General features: G+C 43.5%; 2 protein-coding genes across 12 annotated transcripts; one reads left to right on the top strand and one right to left on the bottom strand.

Annotated features, from left to right (window-relative positions):
• Positions 1 to 1,461: 1,461 nt before the first annotated feature.
• On the top strand, positions 1,462 to 13,651 carry LOC127592786 (protein Shroom2-like). 11 transcript variants are annotated; one of them, XM_052053775.1, is made up of 13 exons: positions 1,463 to 1,593; positions 1,849 to 2,007; positions 2,085 to 2,216; positions 3,294 to 3,398; positions 3,618 to 3,635; positions 3,850 to 3,969; positions 4,188 to 6,249; positions 6,372 to 6,427; positions 7,130 to 7,612; positions 7,774 to 8,244; positions 9,098 to 9,266; positions 9,442 to 9,714; positions 10,939 to 13,651. In XM_052053775.1, the coding sequence occupies exons 4-13, from the start codon at positions 3,304 to 3,306 to the stop codon at positions 11,209 to 11,211; spliced, it is 4,020 nt and encodes a 1,339-aa protein (XP_051909735.1). In that variant the 5' UTR covers positions 1,463 to 1,593; positions 1,849 to 2,007; positions 2,085 to 2,216; positions 3,294 to 3,303; the 3' UTR covers positions 11,212 to 13,651. The 11 variants fall into 11 exon arrangements, with proteins under 11 accessions (XP_051909687.1, XP_051909735.1, XP_051909726.1 ...); XM_052053766.1 differs by having other exon boundaries at positions 2,085 to 2,591; positions 3,294 to 3,362; XM_052053744.1 differs by having other exon boundaries at positions 3,294 to 3,635.
• Positions 13,458 to 15,262, bottom strand: sumo1 (small ubiquitin like modifier 1). The gene is made up of 5 exons (XM_052053833.1): positions 15,090 to 15,262; positions 14,681 to 14,755; positions 14,467 to 14,544; positions 14,193 to 14,264; positions 13,458 to 14,106 (listed from the first exon to the last, which is right to left on the bottom strand). The coding sequence occupies exons 1-5, from the start codon at positions 15,099 to 15,101 to the stop codon at positions 14,038 to 14,040; spliced, it is 306 nt and encodes a 101-aa protein (XP_051909793.1). The 5' UTR covers positions 15,102 to 15,262; the 3' UTR covers positions 13,458 to 14,037.
• Between the last annotated feature and the right edge of the window lie 425 nt (positions 15,263 to 15,687).

The raw sequence follows: 15,687 nt of genomic DNA, 5'->3' as shown, positions 1-15,687 counted from the left end.
ACAGGATAGTTAAGTGCTTGTACTGTTCTTCGTTACCCCTCACCGCTGTTCATTTGTTTGTTTGTTTGTTTGTTTCTTAATAGCATTTCAATAGTGACTGAATTTGTTCTTGGTCAACTTTGTGTAACAAAGAGGTGCAATTGGTGCTGCTGCAAGACAAAGCCTCTTGGGGCTTCACTCTGAGTCTGTGACCATCATCAACCAAGGTGAAGATGCAGATTGTTTCACGCTGTTTGCCACTGCCAATGTCAGGAGAAGAGCATAGACTGTGCAGACGTCCTCGGTTTACAGGACTCCATTTCTAATTGGATCTCTCATGTTGCTCTGGGATGATGAGATAGAACATCCTCAACAATGTCAGACAGGCAATGTTCAAGACCTGAAAATTCACATTTTGATCTCAAAATGTCGGTGAAGATTGTCAGTCATCCAGGTCGTGGAAATCCACAAAGGTCGAATGGAGGAAATTAAGCTCTTCATGTATGTGGAAGATGTTTCAATTTAAAACCCAAATGGCTTCTTTGCTTCCAAATGTTACATGCACAGTCTGCATGTTTATGTCTTTGTGTGTCATGTGCAGTAGTCATGTGAGTGTTGCTGTTGTTCTTGCTCTTGCCACGGGTGGATGATGAATGAACATTTTGCTGACATTATACTGCCTAGTGGCAAAACTGCTGCTTCATGGCCACAGCTCACATGGATTAACAGCTCACGTGACCCTAATAAGGACAAAGGTTACAGCAATTTTATAGACGCTTAAATTGAAACAATTAATTTATTTAGCAGCACACAAATAATGTTTGTAAGGTTTTAGGGTGATCCTGCAAGTTTGTTTTTATTTTTGCTTAATTTTAATTTTGTTTGTATTAGGATTTAGTGTTACCTTTTTTAATTCTTTTGTAATTCTGGGAATTTGACTTAGAACTGATAAAAAGTTACAAAAGGTTTCAGGTGCTAAAACTCAACTAAAGCGACCATTTAGAAGAAAGTATGCTATTCGTGCAGATATTCAGCCAGGCACAAATTAAATACAAAAAAAGCACAACCCCAAAAAATAGATTTTATAGTCTGTATAAAATACATTGAAAAAGATGAAAACAGTATTTTTGTTGTAATAGTACCGTAATTCAATGGAGTTTGTCATTTATCAGCATGTATTGTATTGTATTGTATTTATTTCACTCGCTTGTACTCAGACCATCTTTCAAAGTGTGGCTGCTTAGGGTGATGACGTTTGAATCCAATTATGAGATGCAAAGCCACTAGTTGGGCCGCAGCGTTTGAGGATGGATTGGGGGTTTATCTGTTAGCAGGGAATGCAGATTGAGGGATCTACTCACCAAGAGAGACAAATGGACTTGATGTAATGATCTTGTGAAGATTTGGAATCAATAAAAACGAAGTTATAGAGTTGCCCTCAGGTGTGCATCATGACCAAGCATCCTCCCCTGCTGCGGGATGCAGGATGGTACGGCCCATGTTACCAAGGTGAGTGGACCGCTTAGTGGGAGAGGCCATCTCAGCCCAGCTCATTGTGTTCACACAGAGTGGCAGCTTTGAACCTTTCTGGGCACGTTGGGATTCCACACACAGGTACTTCCTGTTTCACTCCGTGTGATGTGCGTTTCTTTCATCTGCTCTGATCAAATCATGTGGCTTAAAAGAGAAGCGGGATTAGATCGGCGAGCACTGTGTGAGTTCCAGATGATGACAGCGAGATAACACGTGTGAAACTTTTGGATGAGTGATTGGTGCTTTGTGCTTCGAACTGACCAGAATCAAGATTGTCAGGTTTGACAGATGTGTTAAGAACTTGTTATTGACCTACTCTTATGCTTAATTTCCTAGGGCAGGCAATGGCACCCAGATAAGCCCAGGCATGATGACTGTGGCAGTTTGCTTTGTGTCGCCGTGTTTGTAGATGAGCGGGGCCCGCTAGGCCCATAGGCTGCGTGTTTGGGCCCTGTTGTCAGCAGGCTGTTGAATCGGAGGGGCTCAGATGCTCAGGTAACTGAAGTTGTAATGTCAGTTGCCAGGCAATGCTATGGGACGGGATGATGCAGTGACATGCTTTTGTTTTCAAGGGTGTCGATCTCGCAGTCTCCTTCCCCGGTGGGAGACTTCCACAATGATGGAAGGTGAAATTGTTTGCTGTTTCTACAGGGTAAACATTCCTGTTCGGCTGCGTCTACCTGCCCACAAGGACACAGAATCAGGTGAAAAAAAACAAAAATAGATATGTTCTAGAGTGCGCCCCTGTGAAGTTGCTCTGCTTTCATACACTCTTGTTCATGAAAAGTGACAACATGACTGTCTTATTGCCTTTGGTTGAGGGGGAGCTCCTTTCCCAAATCCTAGATTACAGCAAGGCTGGAGCATAACTCCTCCCCTTCTCTCAAATCCCCCTTTATAATCCCTGCCGAGATCTACGAGCAGCAAAAGGTGTGGTGCACTTGTATGTACGATGTCACAGACTCTTGTGTCGCACTGCTGTGAAAGTTAAACTTTTTTAGAGGCAAAACTGCCGGGAAAGTGACGTGAATGTGCATCTTACCGTCATCTTCAGTTCACAGAAACTATTCATTTATTGGGTGAGTTTTTTTTCTTCCCCTTTATTCACTAATTGATGCGTCAGACCTCCTGGGGTGCAACAAATTGATCACCTTGAGCTCTTATATGCCTCACTAGCTCTGTGTTTTCATATACTGTACATGATAATGTATTTTTCCCAACACTTACTTTTATGTTAATTTCTGGCTTTGCGTCATTAACATATTAGCGTGATCACTTTAACACCGGGACAGCTAGCGACTGTTTCACATGAAGCCAGATCATGGCAGGAAAGGAAAATACCTCCCTACATTCCTCAGTGGAAAGAATGTGCTTCCATCACAGCTTGGCAGTGTCAGCCCTTTGGGTCGCACTGTTTAATGACCACATTGAAATTTGGACAGAATTATCGGCACAATTGTAAAATTGCTCATGAAGATTCTTCACATGCCTGCAAAGGTAACTTATTTTATTTGTTTATCTTGACAGCTTGCATGTATTTTCAATAAAAGAGCTGCAAGCCTCATTTTATCCTTGTGTGGGATAAAAGGCTTTGATGGCGTTTGTGACTGACTAGCTCTTGAACATCCGCTTCAGAGGTTTATTGGGACATATCAGGGTTTTGTTTTTTCCACGCTCTTGTCTATCATGAGCTCTCATAAATCCACCTGCTTCAGAATAAGAAGCGTTGGTCTGGCAATCATCCTGTTTTTCCCTTTGTGTCTTTCTTTGCTCGCCATTAGCAGGTCTAAAATGGTTGATGTTGTGTCACCACACACCATGCCGTCAGAAAGCGAGGTTCTTGTGGCAAGGTGCTTTCTCGCCAAGATTTTGCAAAGCTCTATGAGGTACAATGATGTAGCTAGCGCCCCGTGGTCATGTAGCACTCAGGGCAGGAGGATGTGTTCTCCATTGTTCTGCTTCACTAGTTTTTGTATGTACCTGATTCCCTGTGTGTCATGCTTGCCTCTCAAGTGTGCCAAACAGATATTTTGGTTCTTTAACAAAAGAAAAGCATCATGGTTTTGTTTTGTTTTGTTTTTGTTTTTTTGCAACGTGCCAACCAGGAAGAATGACTTCAAAGGGTATGTCAGAACAAACTGGAAGAAGTTGTAATACTTATGTAAAATATTCACATTCCTTTGTGTATTCCATATCTTCGGGTGCTATTCTGCGAGTCTTGCAAGATAATGAAAGATACACAATTTGAGCTCGGTAGTCACACTTTGCAGTGTGCATCCTCAATTTTCCACAGTTATGACAGCATTTATGAGACATTTTTGGCTTTCTGTTCGACAGGAAGAATGATCCGAGCTCACGGCCTCATTCCTGGCACTCATCCAAGCTGACAGTGGAGGAGTCTGAGTCCCTTGGCAAAGAGACCACCACAGAACTGGTCTGGCAGCAAAGGGAAACAAGGTGGGCCTGACACGTTTGCATGAGAGTGATAGATACCCTTATTTCTTTTGATTATTTATTTGTTTATTCATTCATTCATTTATTTTTCAAAACTCAAAGTAATTGTTACGGACTACAGTAGTGATGATAATAGTGGTCTTTATAATGGTGCGATAGTGATGATAATGCTGTTCTTCAGAATGTTGCTGTAACCCTGTTCATGTGACCTCACACATCAGGCTCAAAGATTCATCGTGCCAAACAGACCATCATAAGCAGCATCTGCTTACTGGCCAACTCGGCTCCATGAGCAGCATGGAGAAAATGGAGCGTCCTGCTCCTCCTTTCTCATCAGATCATGCTTCCCCAACTAAATACACGAGCATCAACGAGCCTCTCAGTGGTTCAGGGAGCAGAAGAGACACATTCAGCAGTTTCGTCATTGGAACCAACCCTCTGGTTCTAGACTCAAGCTCACTTGGCAGGAAGGGAACCAGTGCAGAAAGCATTTTTTTCAAGGATAAAGGGCCCTTTACAGTGGGGCACCCCGAGAACCAACAAACTCCTTGCAAGGAGGGGTCACGGTTGGATGAGCGGAACTCCTCTTGGATGCCAAGCAAATTTAGGCCCAGCATTGGTACAGTGTGGCAGGTACCGGAAAAGAAAAAATCCAAGGACGGTTGTGTTTTGCCATACTGTGAGAGATTTGAAAAAAATCCAAAGATTTACTCCAGTTCAGTTGAAAGGCTGCATGAAGGTAACAAATTTAAACCAGGAACAAATATTAAATCCAGATATAGCATCACGTCACTGGCAGACAAAGACTTTTTCCATCCCAGCAGAACAGGTGAACACAACCAACTACAGACCAACAATCACTTCTCATTGTCCAGCACCGATATCAGACAATCTCCTTTTGCAAACAGACCTCCTCACCACAAACAGGACAGTGACGAGAGCCTCTTTTATCCCCAGACATGCTTAGCTCCTCGCACCAAGACTCAGAGTGTTGGAAGTTATTATCGCAGTTTGCAGGATCTGCCTGGAAAGGTCTCTAGTCGTAAATTGATCTGGTGCTCCTCAGCCTCGATGCCTGCCACAAGCCTAGAAAATAACGGACAGTCTGTTTCAGTCATCAAAAAGGGAAAACAGATGGGCCACACAGAAAATAAGGGGCACATTGGTCTTCTGAAAAATGTTCCCCTCCGTAATCCCCAAATCGCTGAACGCTCTCACTGTCGTGGCCCACAGGATGCCACAAAGAGAAGTGAAGGACACATTAACAATATGAAAAGAATTTTCCCAGCTCATCAAAATGACAATGACAAGGCTAGTCTTTCAAGACTCCACAACCCCTGGGTACCACAAGAAGACCACCAAATATCCCCATTGGAAGCCCCATTGCTTCATTCACTGGCACAGGAGAGTAGAATTCAAACAGAAGCTACACCCACAAGTATTGTGTCATCTCAGAATCTCTGTGCCTCCGTAGTTGCCAATGGTGGCGAAGCCCGTCGACGTGGTGACCGTTATGCCACTACATTACGGAATGAAGTGCAGCAGAAGCGAGCCCAATTGCAAAAAAGCTGCAGTTCTGCAACACTGACTTGTGATGTCCATGATGAGGACCCTGCACAGTGGGAATATGCAGAGCCACCTCTATCATGGAGCATATCTTCCTCAAACACCTACAAAGACAATCTGAAAGAGGCACAAGCTAGGGTCCTCCAGGCTACTTCTTTTCAGAGACGCGATCTAGAACCCCTTGGAACAGAGGCACCGGTGCTTAAAACTTCAAATGGACGCATTAGAGGACGTAAACGTTTCCTCTTAGCCAAACGTATGCATTCCTTCTCAGAACCTGACAAGATAGATAGAGTGGGAGTGGACAAAACGCATCCAGATGGTAATTTTGTCCAAATTAAATTCTCTGGGGCCAAGCCGGCGTTTTCCAAACCGGTTAGGCCAGGAACAACGTCCAATACAGAGTTGCACCCAAGTCAAGAGAGGACAGTTGAAACCAAAGAAAGAAGGGTGTCAGGGGAGGCTCGGGAGATTCATCCATCCGTCGAAACCAGCTGCCTCAGCCCCCTCGGGGAGGTGATCCTGCAGGAGCAACAGAAGCTCGGAACCTTTGCTGATTACCAAGCCACGTGGAATAAACAGAAGCGAACATCTGAGGCCAAGGTCCAAGGCAGGTATTACTCGGCAGAGAACATATTGGATACTGAAGCTGAGGAGAAGGCAGCATGCTTCCATGAAAGAACCAGATCTTCTCCCTCTGCAGATTTTTGTACTCAGGTGAGTCAAGGATGTAGATTATTGTGCCTAATTCTTTTTGACTGGACACTTTCACTTATAGTTAAAGACATGTTTTGTTTTGCTTTAGCTGATCATCACTAAAGCATTAATTTCTTCGACAGAATCGTCCATCCATGTTGAGAGATCCTAAAGTGAAGCAAAGCAACAGTGGAGCAAGGTAGAATTAGAGAGTAACGGTTTAGTAAAAAAAAAAAAAAAGGAAAAAGTAAAAAGTAAAAAAAGGAGCAATTAATATGATTTTTTTGGGGGTGGGGGGGACTGCACGAGGGAGCTGGAGAACCAAGGGAAAAGTGCATTTGAAGGCATTCACATCTATAAAAAATAAATCAATAGATAAATGGGGTAATTTTTCATCGCTAATGGTGTAGTGGTACACTCGCCTGACTTGTGCGTGGGCAGCATGGGACCGGTTCCCACTCAGCGACGGTGTGAATGTGAGTGCGAATGGTTGTTCATCTCCATATGTGCCCTGCGACTGACTGGCGACCAGTTCAGGGTGTCAAGGTCAAAGTCATCTTTATTGTAAATTATGCTTTATGTATAACATGCAGCATAGATGAAATGTCTTCCTCTCAATCCTCAGTGCAGATATGCATGCAAACATGTTGTGCATTAAACAAACACAGGTGTAATCCACCTTCCAACCGAAGTCAGCTGGGATAGACTCCAGCAACTCCCTGCGACCCTCTTCAGGATAAGCGGTGTTGAAAATGGAGGGATGTGATCATCTCAGTCATTTTTCAAACAATGAAATAAAAACATTCTCCGTAACCAGATTGAAGTAGTCAAATGAAAAGGACAGATAGCATGAAGTGCCTGGGCAGTATGTTTAACTGTCTGTTTTATGTTCAATCATTAGAAATGGGGCCCCAGTCCCAGACATCAGTGACCACCAACCCAGCCAATATGCTGTCATCCCAACCTTTGCGGTCTGCTCTAAACCTGGTAGCCTGAATTCTATTCTTGGATCCCAGCAGACTGCCCAGCCTCCGCAAGCCAATGCCATCTCACCTTCTAGGCTCCATTTAGACTTGGAAACAACTTGCTTGTCGCAGGATTTACTCTCAGTGGTCCGAGCAGACTCCGTGAAGCTTCAGTCCCTGTCCAGTTTGGATACCACTACAAAGAGTCCCGCCCCTCCTGGCTCTCCTCGGCGATGTAAGATGTCTCAATCTGAAGGCAACACAGAAGATGCAGAGAGCAATAAGGAGCCATACTTATCTTCCGCCTATTTGTCCCTTGCTGCGGCCAACCATCTTCACGCTCCCTCACCACATTTTCCACTTTTGAGGCTGATGGACAAACAGCCGTTTATGTCTGTGCAGGAGGATTCACATTTCTGGTAAGCGGTTTATCTGAAGTGTTACGGGTCTGTATCATCTCCTTGTATTCTCGTTATGGAATGATTTGCTGTTGCTTTAATTGTAGAAAAAAGTTTTCATTGCACAGCACCAAATTACTGCGCATGCTTTCTGACTTGCTTGGACTTGTGCTTCTTCCCAGGTCTGAAAATGACTCTCAGCCCTCCGAAGCTGTAGTGGACTTGAAAGGTTCAGGGGGAAAAATTCTTGGGGTGGTCCCAACTTTCTCACCTCAAAGCAACAACACCTCTGGTGTCTTGAAGACTTGCTCAGACATCATCCCAGTGGATGCCAAAGAAACATGGCCCTCCTCAACATTCAGTGTCTGCATTCAGCAGCCTACTCAGGACCTGGGAAATGAATCAGAACGGCTCGTACCCAAGGACCGCATTCCGAAGTCAAAACTAGCAAGGGAAGAAGATGCCAAGACAGAGCAGCTGGTAAGGGATATCATGGGGAAAGACAAATCCCTGGTGGAGATCTTAGATCAGACTGGAATGAAGACCACAATGGACCTTATGGAAGGACTATTTCTCCAAGAGAAACAAGTCCTGGAGGGGTCTCAGCAGCGCAGAAGGACCTCATGCGGCCCCAGGCTGCCCACCACAAGCAGGTTTGCAAATGAATGAACGTAACAAATTTTCTTGGTGATAGTCATGGTGTCGTATGTACCGGGAGCTCGGCGGGTAGGCAACTCGAGAGCCGCAGTCCTGCTTGGTTTAGAAGTTTCCCTCGTCCAACACACCTGCTTCAAATGATCAGCTTCTCAGCAAGCTCTGTAAAAGCCTGATAACAATCCTGATCACTAGATCATCTGGTGCGTTGTAAGAGGGAGACATCTAAAACAAGCAGGAAGGACTGCAGCTTTCTAAGACCAGAGTTGCCTCCCTCTGCAGTAGCTAAAGAGCAAAGTGTGGATCGTCTCTGTCGCTGAAATGCACATGTGTTGGGAAGTAATGATGCTATGAGGCAAATTAGCCTCACAAATATCCACACTTTCTACTTTAAACCCACTCAACTCTATATATTGTTATACTGTAGTACAGCTAGCAATCCGATTTTCAACATGGTGGGTGACTGGTTAGCACAGGAGTCTTCAATCCTGTCCTCGAGGGCTGCTGTCCTGCCTGTTTTCCATCTCTCCCTGCTGCAACACATCTGATTCATGATCAGATAATCAATAAGATCTGTAGAAGCTGAATATAGAACGATCCGGATCATTTAAATCAGGTGTGTTACAGCCGGGCGCATTTAAAATATCCAGAAATCCGGCCTTTGAGGAACAGGAGTGAAAACTCCTGGGTTTCCACATCACCCCTCTAATTCTGAGTGTGTGGGTTAAAATCTGGGCTGTGTGTGTGTGTGTGTGTGTGTGTGTGTGTGTGTGTGTGTGTGTGTGTGTGTGTGTGTGTGTGTGTGTGTGTGTGTGTGTGTGTGTGTGTGTGTGTGTCTCTCCACCCTACTAGGAGGGATGAGGAGAATGTCTCAACAGCAGTTTCGCTGGTTCCCACTTCCTGCTACTACAACACGTCGGCTCCAAAAGCTGAGCTCCTCATCAAGATGAAAGACATGCAGGAGCAATTGCTGGAACAGGACTCTGAAGAAGAGCTGGATGAAAACCTAGCCAGTAAAAAGGTATTATGGCCCATTCCATTTTAACATTTGAAAATAAATGAATAATTTTCTGACCAATGAGGTCAAATTGGATACTTTTCCTTGGCACAGCTGATGATGTCTCACGGCACTATGTTTACAAATCACTGCCTTAGGAAATTTAGCTTGAAGTCAATTCTCTCTGGAATCTCTCCAGCAGGAGCTGATATCAAGCCTTGCCCAGAAGTTGGAGGTGCTGCGGGAGGCACGACAAAGCCTGCAGGAGGACGTAGAGGACAACGAGGCTTTGGGCAGCGAGGTGGAGACCACTGTGAAGCGCTATTGCTTGCCCAACCAACTGGACAAGTTCCGTATGTTTGTGGGTGACCTGGACAAAGTCGTGAGCCTGCTGCTGTCACTTTCGGGTCGGCTGGCGCGTGTGGAGAACGCTCTGAACAGTCTGGAAGATGGAGCGCCCCCGGAGGAGAAGGTAGTATCTTGTACAACGTCCCCTAGTTGTCATACAGGTATCTTTCCAGGAAAAAAAAATCCCAAACATTTTGTCAAAGTACACGTCACCGTGGGTGGCTCGGTAGCCCAGTGGTTAGCATGTCGACCTCACAGTACAGGGGTCGTGGGTTCACTCCTAGCTCCGGCCTTCCTGTGTGGTGTTTGCATGTTCTCCCCGTGGCTGCGTGGGTTTTCTCCGGGTACTCCGATTTTCTCCCACATTCCAAAAACATGCATGGCAGGCTGATTGAACACTCTAAATTGTCCCGAGGTGTGAGTGTGAGCGCGGATGGTTGTTCGTCTCTGTGTGCCCTGCGATTGGCTGGCAACCGGTTCAGGGTGTCACCTGCCTACTGCCCGAAGACGGCTGGGATAGGCTCCAACACCCCCTGCAACCCTTGTGGCTATAAAGCGGATCAGAAGATGGATGGATGGATTAATTACCCTGTTAGAATATCACTTGGGTAAAGGTCTTGAAGTATATGACATTTACTGTATTTCAATATCTCAAAGTAATGTTCTGACATTAAATGTACTCAGGTATTTTAAATTTAAATTGGTTTAAAACTGCCCCACTGAAAATGTTTATTAGCAATAAAATACAGTTGTCCTATGCACTAAATGAATTTAAGGACAAAACTGTTGATTATACAAAAAACAAAAAAACTAAACTGGGTTGATCATCCCTGCACAATTCCATAACATTTTCAGTATGCTACTCAAATGCTTAAATGTTGGTCAGCTGCAGCACACCATTCAACGTTGTATTAATTTCACCATTCAGGTAAGATTGAGCTGCAATAAATTGCTCCTCAAATTAAGTCATTGATAAGCAAAATTGCTCCTCCAAAGAAAAAGTTATTTTGAGCCTAGAGTACAGTAATGACGCATGTGTAGTCCATATCAGCAGTATGGCTTCCCTACTAGCCACTTGTGAGCAATAACTGGTGAGGGGGATTTCTCACACATTGCAGTGTCTAGTTATGGTATTGCCAAACAGACCACTGTCACCTGTCTCTCTGGACCCCTTTCAACCAGCAAATCAAGCCAACAGCTTGGGTTACCTCCCCTTTTGCGACACCTTCAATTGAACATAAAACAATAGTAATCTGGAACGTAAAGTAATAATAATCAATGACTGGTTGCTGTCACGTCTTCCTCTTATTTCCAATGTGCAGATGACATATGTCTCTTCTCTTATCAGTGCACCCTGACTGAGAAGCGCAAACTGCTGATGCGGCAGCACGAGGATGCCAAGGAGCTGAAGGAGAACTTGGACCGCCGGGAGCGTCTGGTGTCCTCCATCATGGAGACTCACTTGGACCCTGAGCGTCTGGATGACTATCGCCATTTTGTCAAGATGAAGTCTGCTCTCATCATTGAACAGCGCAAACTGGAGGACAAGATCAAGCTAGGTGAAGAGCAGCTCAAGTGCCTACTGGACAGTCTGCCGCTGGAGCAGAGGTCACAATTTTAAAACCCAGGAAGAGGCTGTCCACCAGCTTCTGAACTGGTTACACTCTTCTGTTTATTCTGTCACTGGCCATATATCCCATGGTTTTCTTTTGAGATGATGTGTCATACTTGAATGCACGTATTGTATGTGACAGGCGCCACAGTGGACGACTGGTTAAAACGTCGGCCCCATGGTGCAGAGGTCCAGGGTTCGATTCTGGCTCCGGCCTTCCTGTGTGGAGTTTTCATGTTCTCCCCGTGCCTGTGTGGGTTTCCTCCGGGTACTCCGGTTTGCGCCCACATTCCAAAAACATATATAGCCGGTTAATGGAACAATCTAAATTGTCCCTAGGTATGGTTGTGAGCGCGGATGGTTGCTTGTCTATGTGTGCCCTGCGGTTGGCTGGCAACCAATTCAAGGGGTATCCCGCCGACTGCCCGAAGACAACTGGGACAGGCTCCCGCACACCCGTGGCCCTTGTGAGGATAAACTGATTAGAAAATGGATGCATGTATGTGACAGCACTGAACAATACAGAATCAATGCACTTTTAGAATCCTGTGACTTTAATGCCCTTTTGTTAATTTAAATGTCGTTTGACAATCATCAATCAAGATGAAATGCTGTGTGGAATACACTGAAAACTGACATCTTCCCCAAAATCAGACTTCGACCAATGTAAAATTCACAGACACAAAAAAAGGGTATATTCTCAAAGTGAGCAAGTCAGTCCTGACATCTTTACCTAAAAGTTACAGAATCACTGGCTGCATTTACATTTTGTACATTGATGTCATTTTACTTATTGCTTAAAGACTTGAGGGAGACACTGTGACAAAAAATCAAAAACATTTTGGATTCTTTGTTGATTTTGTAATCATTGAAGATGCGTGATGTTGGTTTGTTTGCTACTCAGTAAGACTTGAGACAGGGCGGCCCGGTAGACCAGTGGTTAGCACATCGGCTTCACAGTGCAGAGGTACCGGGTTCGATTCCAGCTCCAGCCTCCCTGTGTGGAGTTTGCATGTTCTCCCCGAGCCTGCGTGGGTTTTCTCCAGGTGCTCCAGTTTCCTCCCACATTCCAAAAAACATGCATGGCAGGCTGATGGAAGATGGAAGACTTGAGACATCTGGTTGCAGTTTGTAATGACAAGTAGGTGTTCACTGCAGTGTAGCACTAATTTAAAAGGCTCCAACAGGAGCTTTCTGGTCTAGTCCTTTTGCCAGAACCTGTGTTTAATATCTGTCCACTGGCACTGCGCAGCCACATCTCATCTGCACCCTTTCACCAGGGCAATGGCAATAAAAGGATCAGGTGATCATTTCTTTTCATTTCCCGTTGTCCAACTAGTCCACTTTCAAAGATGTGTATCATGGCAAAGACAACACTGAAAGACTGCTAACAATCTGCTTCTTGATGACGAGAGCACTCTTCTTGTCAGCTTCTGGTATGTCAGTCTTGCTTGAGCTTAGCATTGGCCAATCACACCATCGTGTCTGCCCCTGGATTCAAGATGCGCCATGCCCCTGAGTCTCAGCATGGGGGGGGGGCGTTGCATCGCAGTGGAAATGGGGAGCCCACTCCGAATGGTATTATACAATACTTATTGCTTTTCTTAGTTTTTTGTTTGCTTTTAGATTTTTAAGGTTGTAGCACTTCAAGATCATGCTGATTAAAAGTGCATTAGAAATGAAATCTACTGTTCATCCCTATTGTTAATATTAATTAATTTTGTATTATTATTAGCGGAGAATACTGGGAAAGTGCAATAAGAGATGAAGGTGGAAAAAAATTGTCCTGAAACTTTTATGTCACACCAACCATTAGCACAACATTTAGCAGTAAAAAATTAAAATAAACAGGATTAAGGTTTTTCCTTTCATAAATATTTTATTTGAAGAAAAATCATCACAATGTCAAACCATCTGTATCAAGGTTCCTCTGGTCAACAAATAGCAGTGTTTCAACTCCAATGTAAGCTTTGCAAGTTTTGTTGCACACAGCTCTGACGGACTGACATTCCACCAGATCATCATCTTGGACACTGCAGTTGGAGAAGCGGTTGAATGTGACGTTCACCTGTTAATCCCTGAGTGTAAAAACATGAATTTCCTGCAGAAACGTCAAACAGCTGAATGTAGAATTCTCGCTACAACGAGTGACGCTCCGAGCACAGCAGCACATGCCAACCCAGGGCGTCCAAACGGGTGCAGCAAGCAATTTATTTACATGATGAAATCTTCCAATAAGAGCAGGAGACCACACAGAAGATAAACATGGTTTTATCAACACTAAAACTAACAGTAACATGTACAAGCACATATACCATTATCATAAAAAAATAGTATTGCAATCATTTCAATACCAATACCAAAAAAAATAAAAAATACATTTCATGGGAAACAGTGGCAAATGTGGACAGCGGTCTCTTTGACAAACTTTTACATCACTTTTCTCAAACCAAGCAATGGGACTTTAAAATTCTGTACTAGGGAAATGTGATGCACAAAATAAAGTACATCAAAAATAGGATGTCACTTAGTTACATGCTGCAATGTTTACATCCTGGTGCTGCTGCTGAAATATTTTGTGTGACATTACAGCACATGGCTTACTTGAGAGACGTAAAAACAGAAAGACACCTGTACAAATAAATCATAGTTGTGTCATGATGTGGCATCTGTAGTAAGCTCATTTGCATTCTCCCCGAGTCCTCATTCTCACCTTTCTGTCCCGATGCATGGAAGCCCAGATAGTTTTGACCCAGATGGTTTGAAAGTGAACAAAACGCATTCATTAAAAAAAAAAACTAAATACAAAATCAAAAGTATGAATACAAGAGAGGTTTAATCATTCCAAAGTCCGCCTGTCTGTTCTTGATATACTTCAATGACGTCCTCATCTTCCATTCCCAACTGTTGGGAGAAGATCATGCATTTTAACAAGACACTTCTAATTTGAACCTGACATAAAAAGTGTTCATCTTTTTTGATAAGAGTACCTCTTTTGGAGTTTGATTATCTGCAATTCTCTGTCCTTCAAACAGAAACCTTAGTGTATTTGCTGGGACACCCTGCAACACACAAGCAGATAAACTTTAAGGACCAATTCCTGTCACTCTAGAGTTATAAAAATGTTAACAGTTAAACTGAAATAAGAGAAAAAAAACTATGAATTGCTGGATACAACAAATTTTTGAGTGTGGTATGTGAATTGTTTTATTCCGTTTCGCTTTCAGCTAAAGTCCAGACATATTTGACACTGCGAGATCTGACCTGTCTCTGACTGTAAGAGTCCTTCAGCTTTTTCAGATGTGTTGTCATCTTCACTTTAAAATGGATTTCACTGCTGTCCTGTGGACCCAAGAGTGGTTTTGTCAAACAACAAACACACCAGAGGTTAAATGAGGAGAGCAACACTATTTTCCCTCCTGCCATGGAATCCTAAAAAAACTGTCACATCATGTACAAGGAGTCAAAGAGCTCCTACCTGTCCAATCACCTTCAATTTGATGTACTCTCCATCCTTCTTATCCCCACAGTCTTGACTAGAAGGTTTTGTTTCCTACAAATTAACAAGGAATAAACTGTTAAACGTCGCTTTCATGAAAAGTTGACACAAAGGACCCACTGAGAATGAATGGAGAATAGTAAAAACGCAGCTGAGGTTTGCATTCAAAACACCGTTGAAAATATAAGTTGCGAATACGGCTATTGGGAAGTTTACTACTAAATTGGAGAGATGTTTAAAGGAGTTTGGGGCCTTTGGCTAGTAACGTGAGCTAACAGTTAGCATACCACAGTACAGGGTACAAAGTAAGCCACTAAACACTGATACTTCGTTTTGCGTTGCGCGCACGTTAAAAGGAATAACCGCCAGTTAATACTTTTAACCTCACCGTATCTGACATGTTTTCCTCCGTGGGTGAAGGGAGAAATGCAACAATTTATAATTTGCGCTGGCTAGCAAACGCTGTTTTGCTCTGACATAAGCACGCTTAGCTTATCTCAGACGATATGTTGTCACAGGAAACGGAAAGAACGCATTCCAACGCTACACTTTCAACATAAAATGTGTTTGAGCGTCACAGCCACCGGAAGATACACGCCAACGATACACATTCAAAACATTTCATGATCGGAAAACAAGTACTTCGGGCATTTTTATTCACGATCCTTGTAATATGTGTGAAACTGCGGGTGATTTTCAAACACTGAATATTAATTCATTTAGACATGATTTTAACCATGTATTTTGTTGAAATAGGTTTGGCACACTGTTTCAAATTTGTAAGGTGTGAGTTGCATTTCGTATATATGCGGTCTTTTTAAAAAATATTTCTCAACCTTTGGTTGTGTTTTGGTACTTTCTTCCAAATACAGTACATGATTTGTCAAGTGTACTATAATAAGAAACGCCAAATTCTTGTGTTCGGTTATAAAATAAAAGCTTTGCCATCATATGAGATCATATACGACGTTTATTTTGTTAGTAAA

The sequence above is a fragment of the Hippocampus zosterae genome, chromosome 2 (assembly GCF_025434085.1).
Source record: "Hippocampus zosterae strain Florida chromosome 2, ASM2543408v3, whole genome shotgun sequence".
Taxonomy (NCBI): Eukaryota; Metazoa; Chordata; class Actinopteri; order Syngnathiformes; family Syngnathidae; genus Hippocampus; species Hippocampus zosterae.
This window is presented reverse-complemented; position numbering and strand designations above follow the sequence as displayed.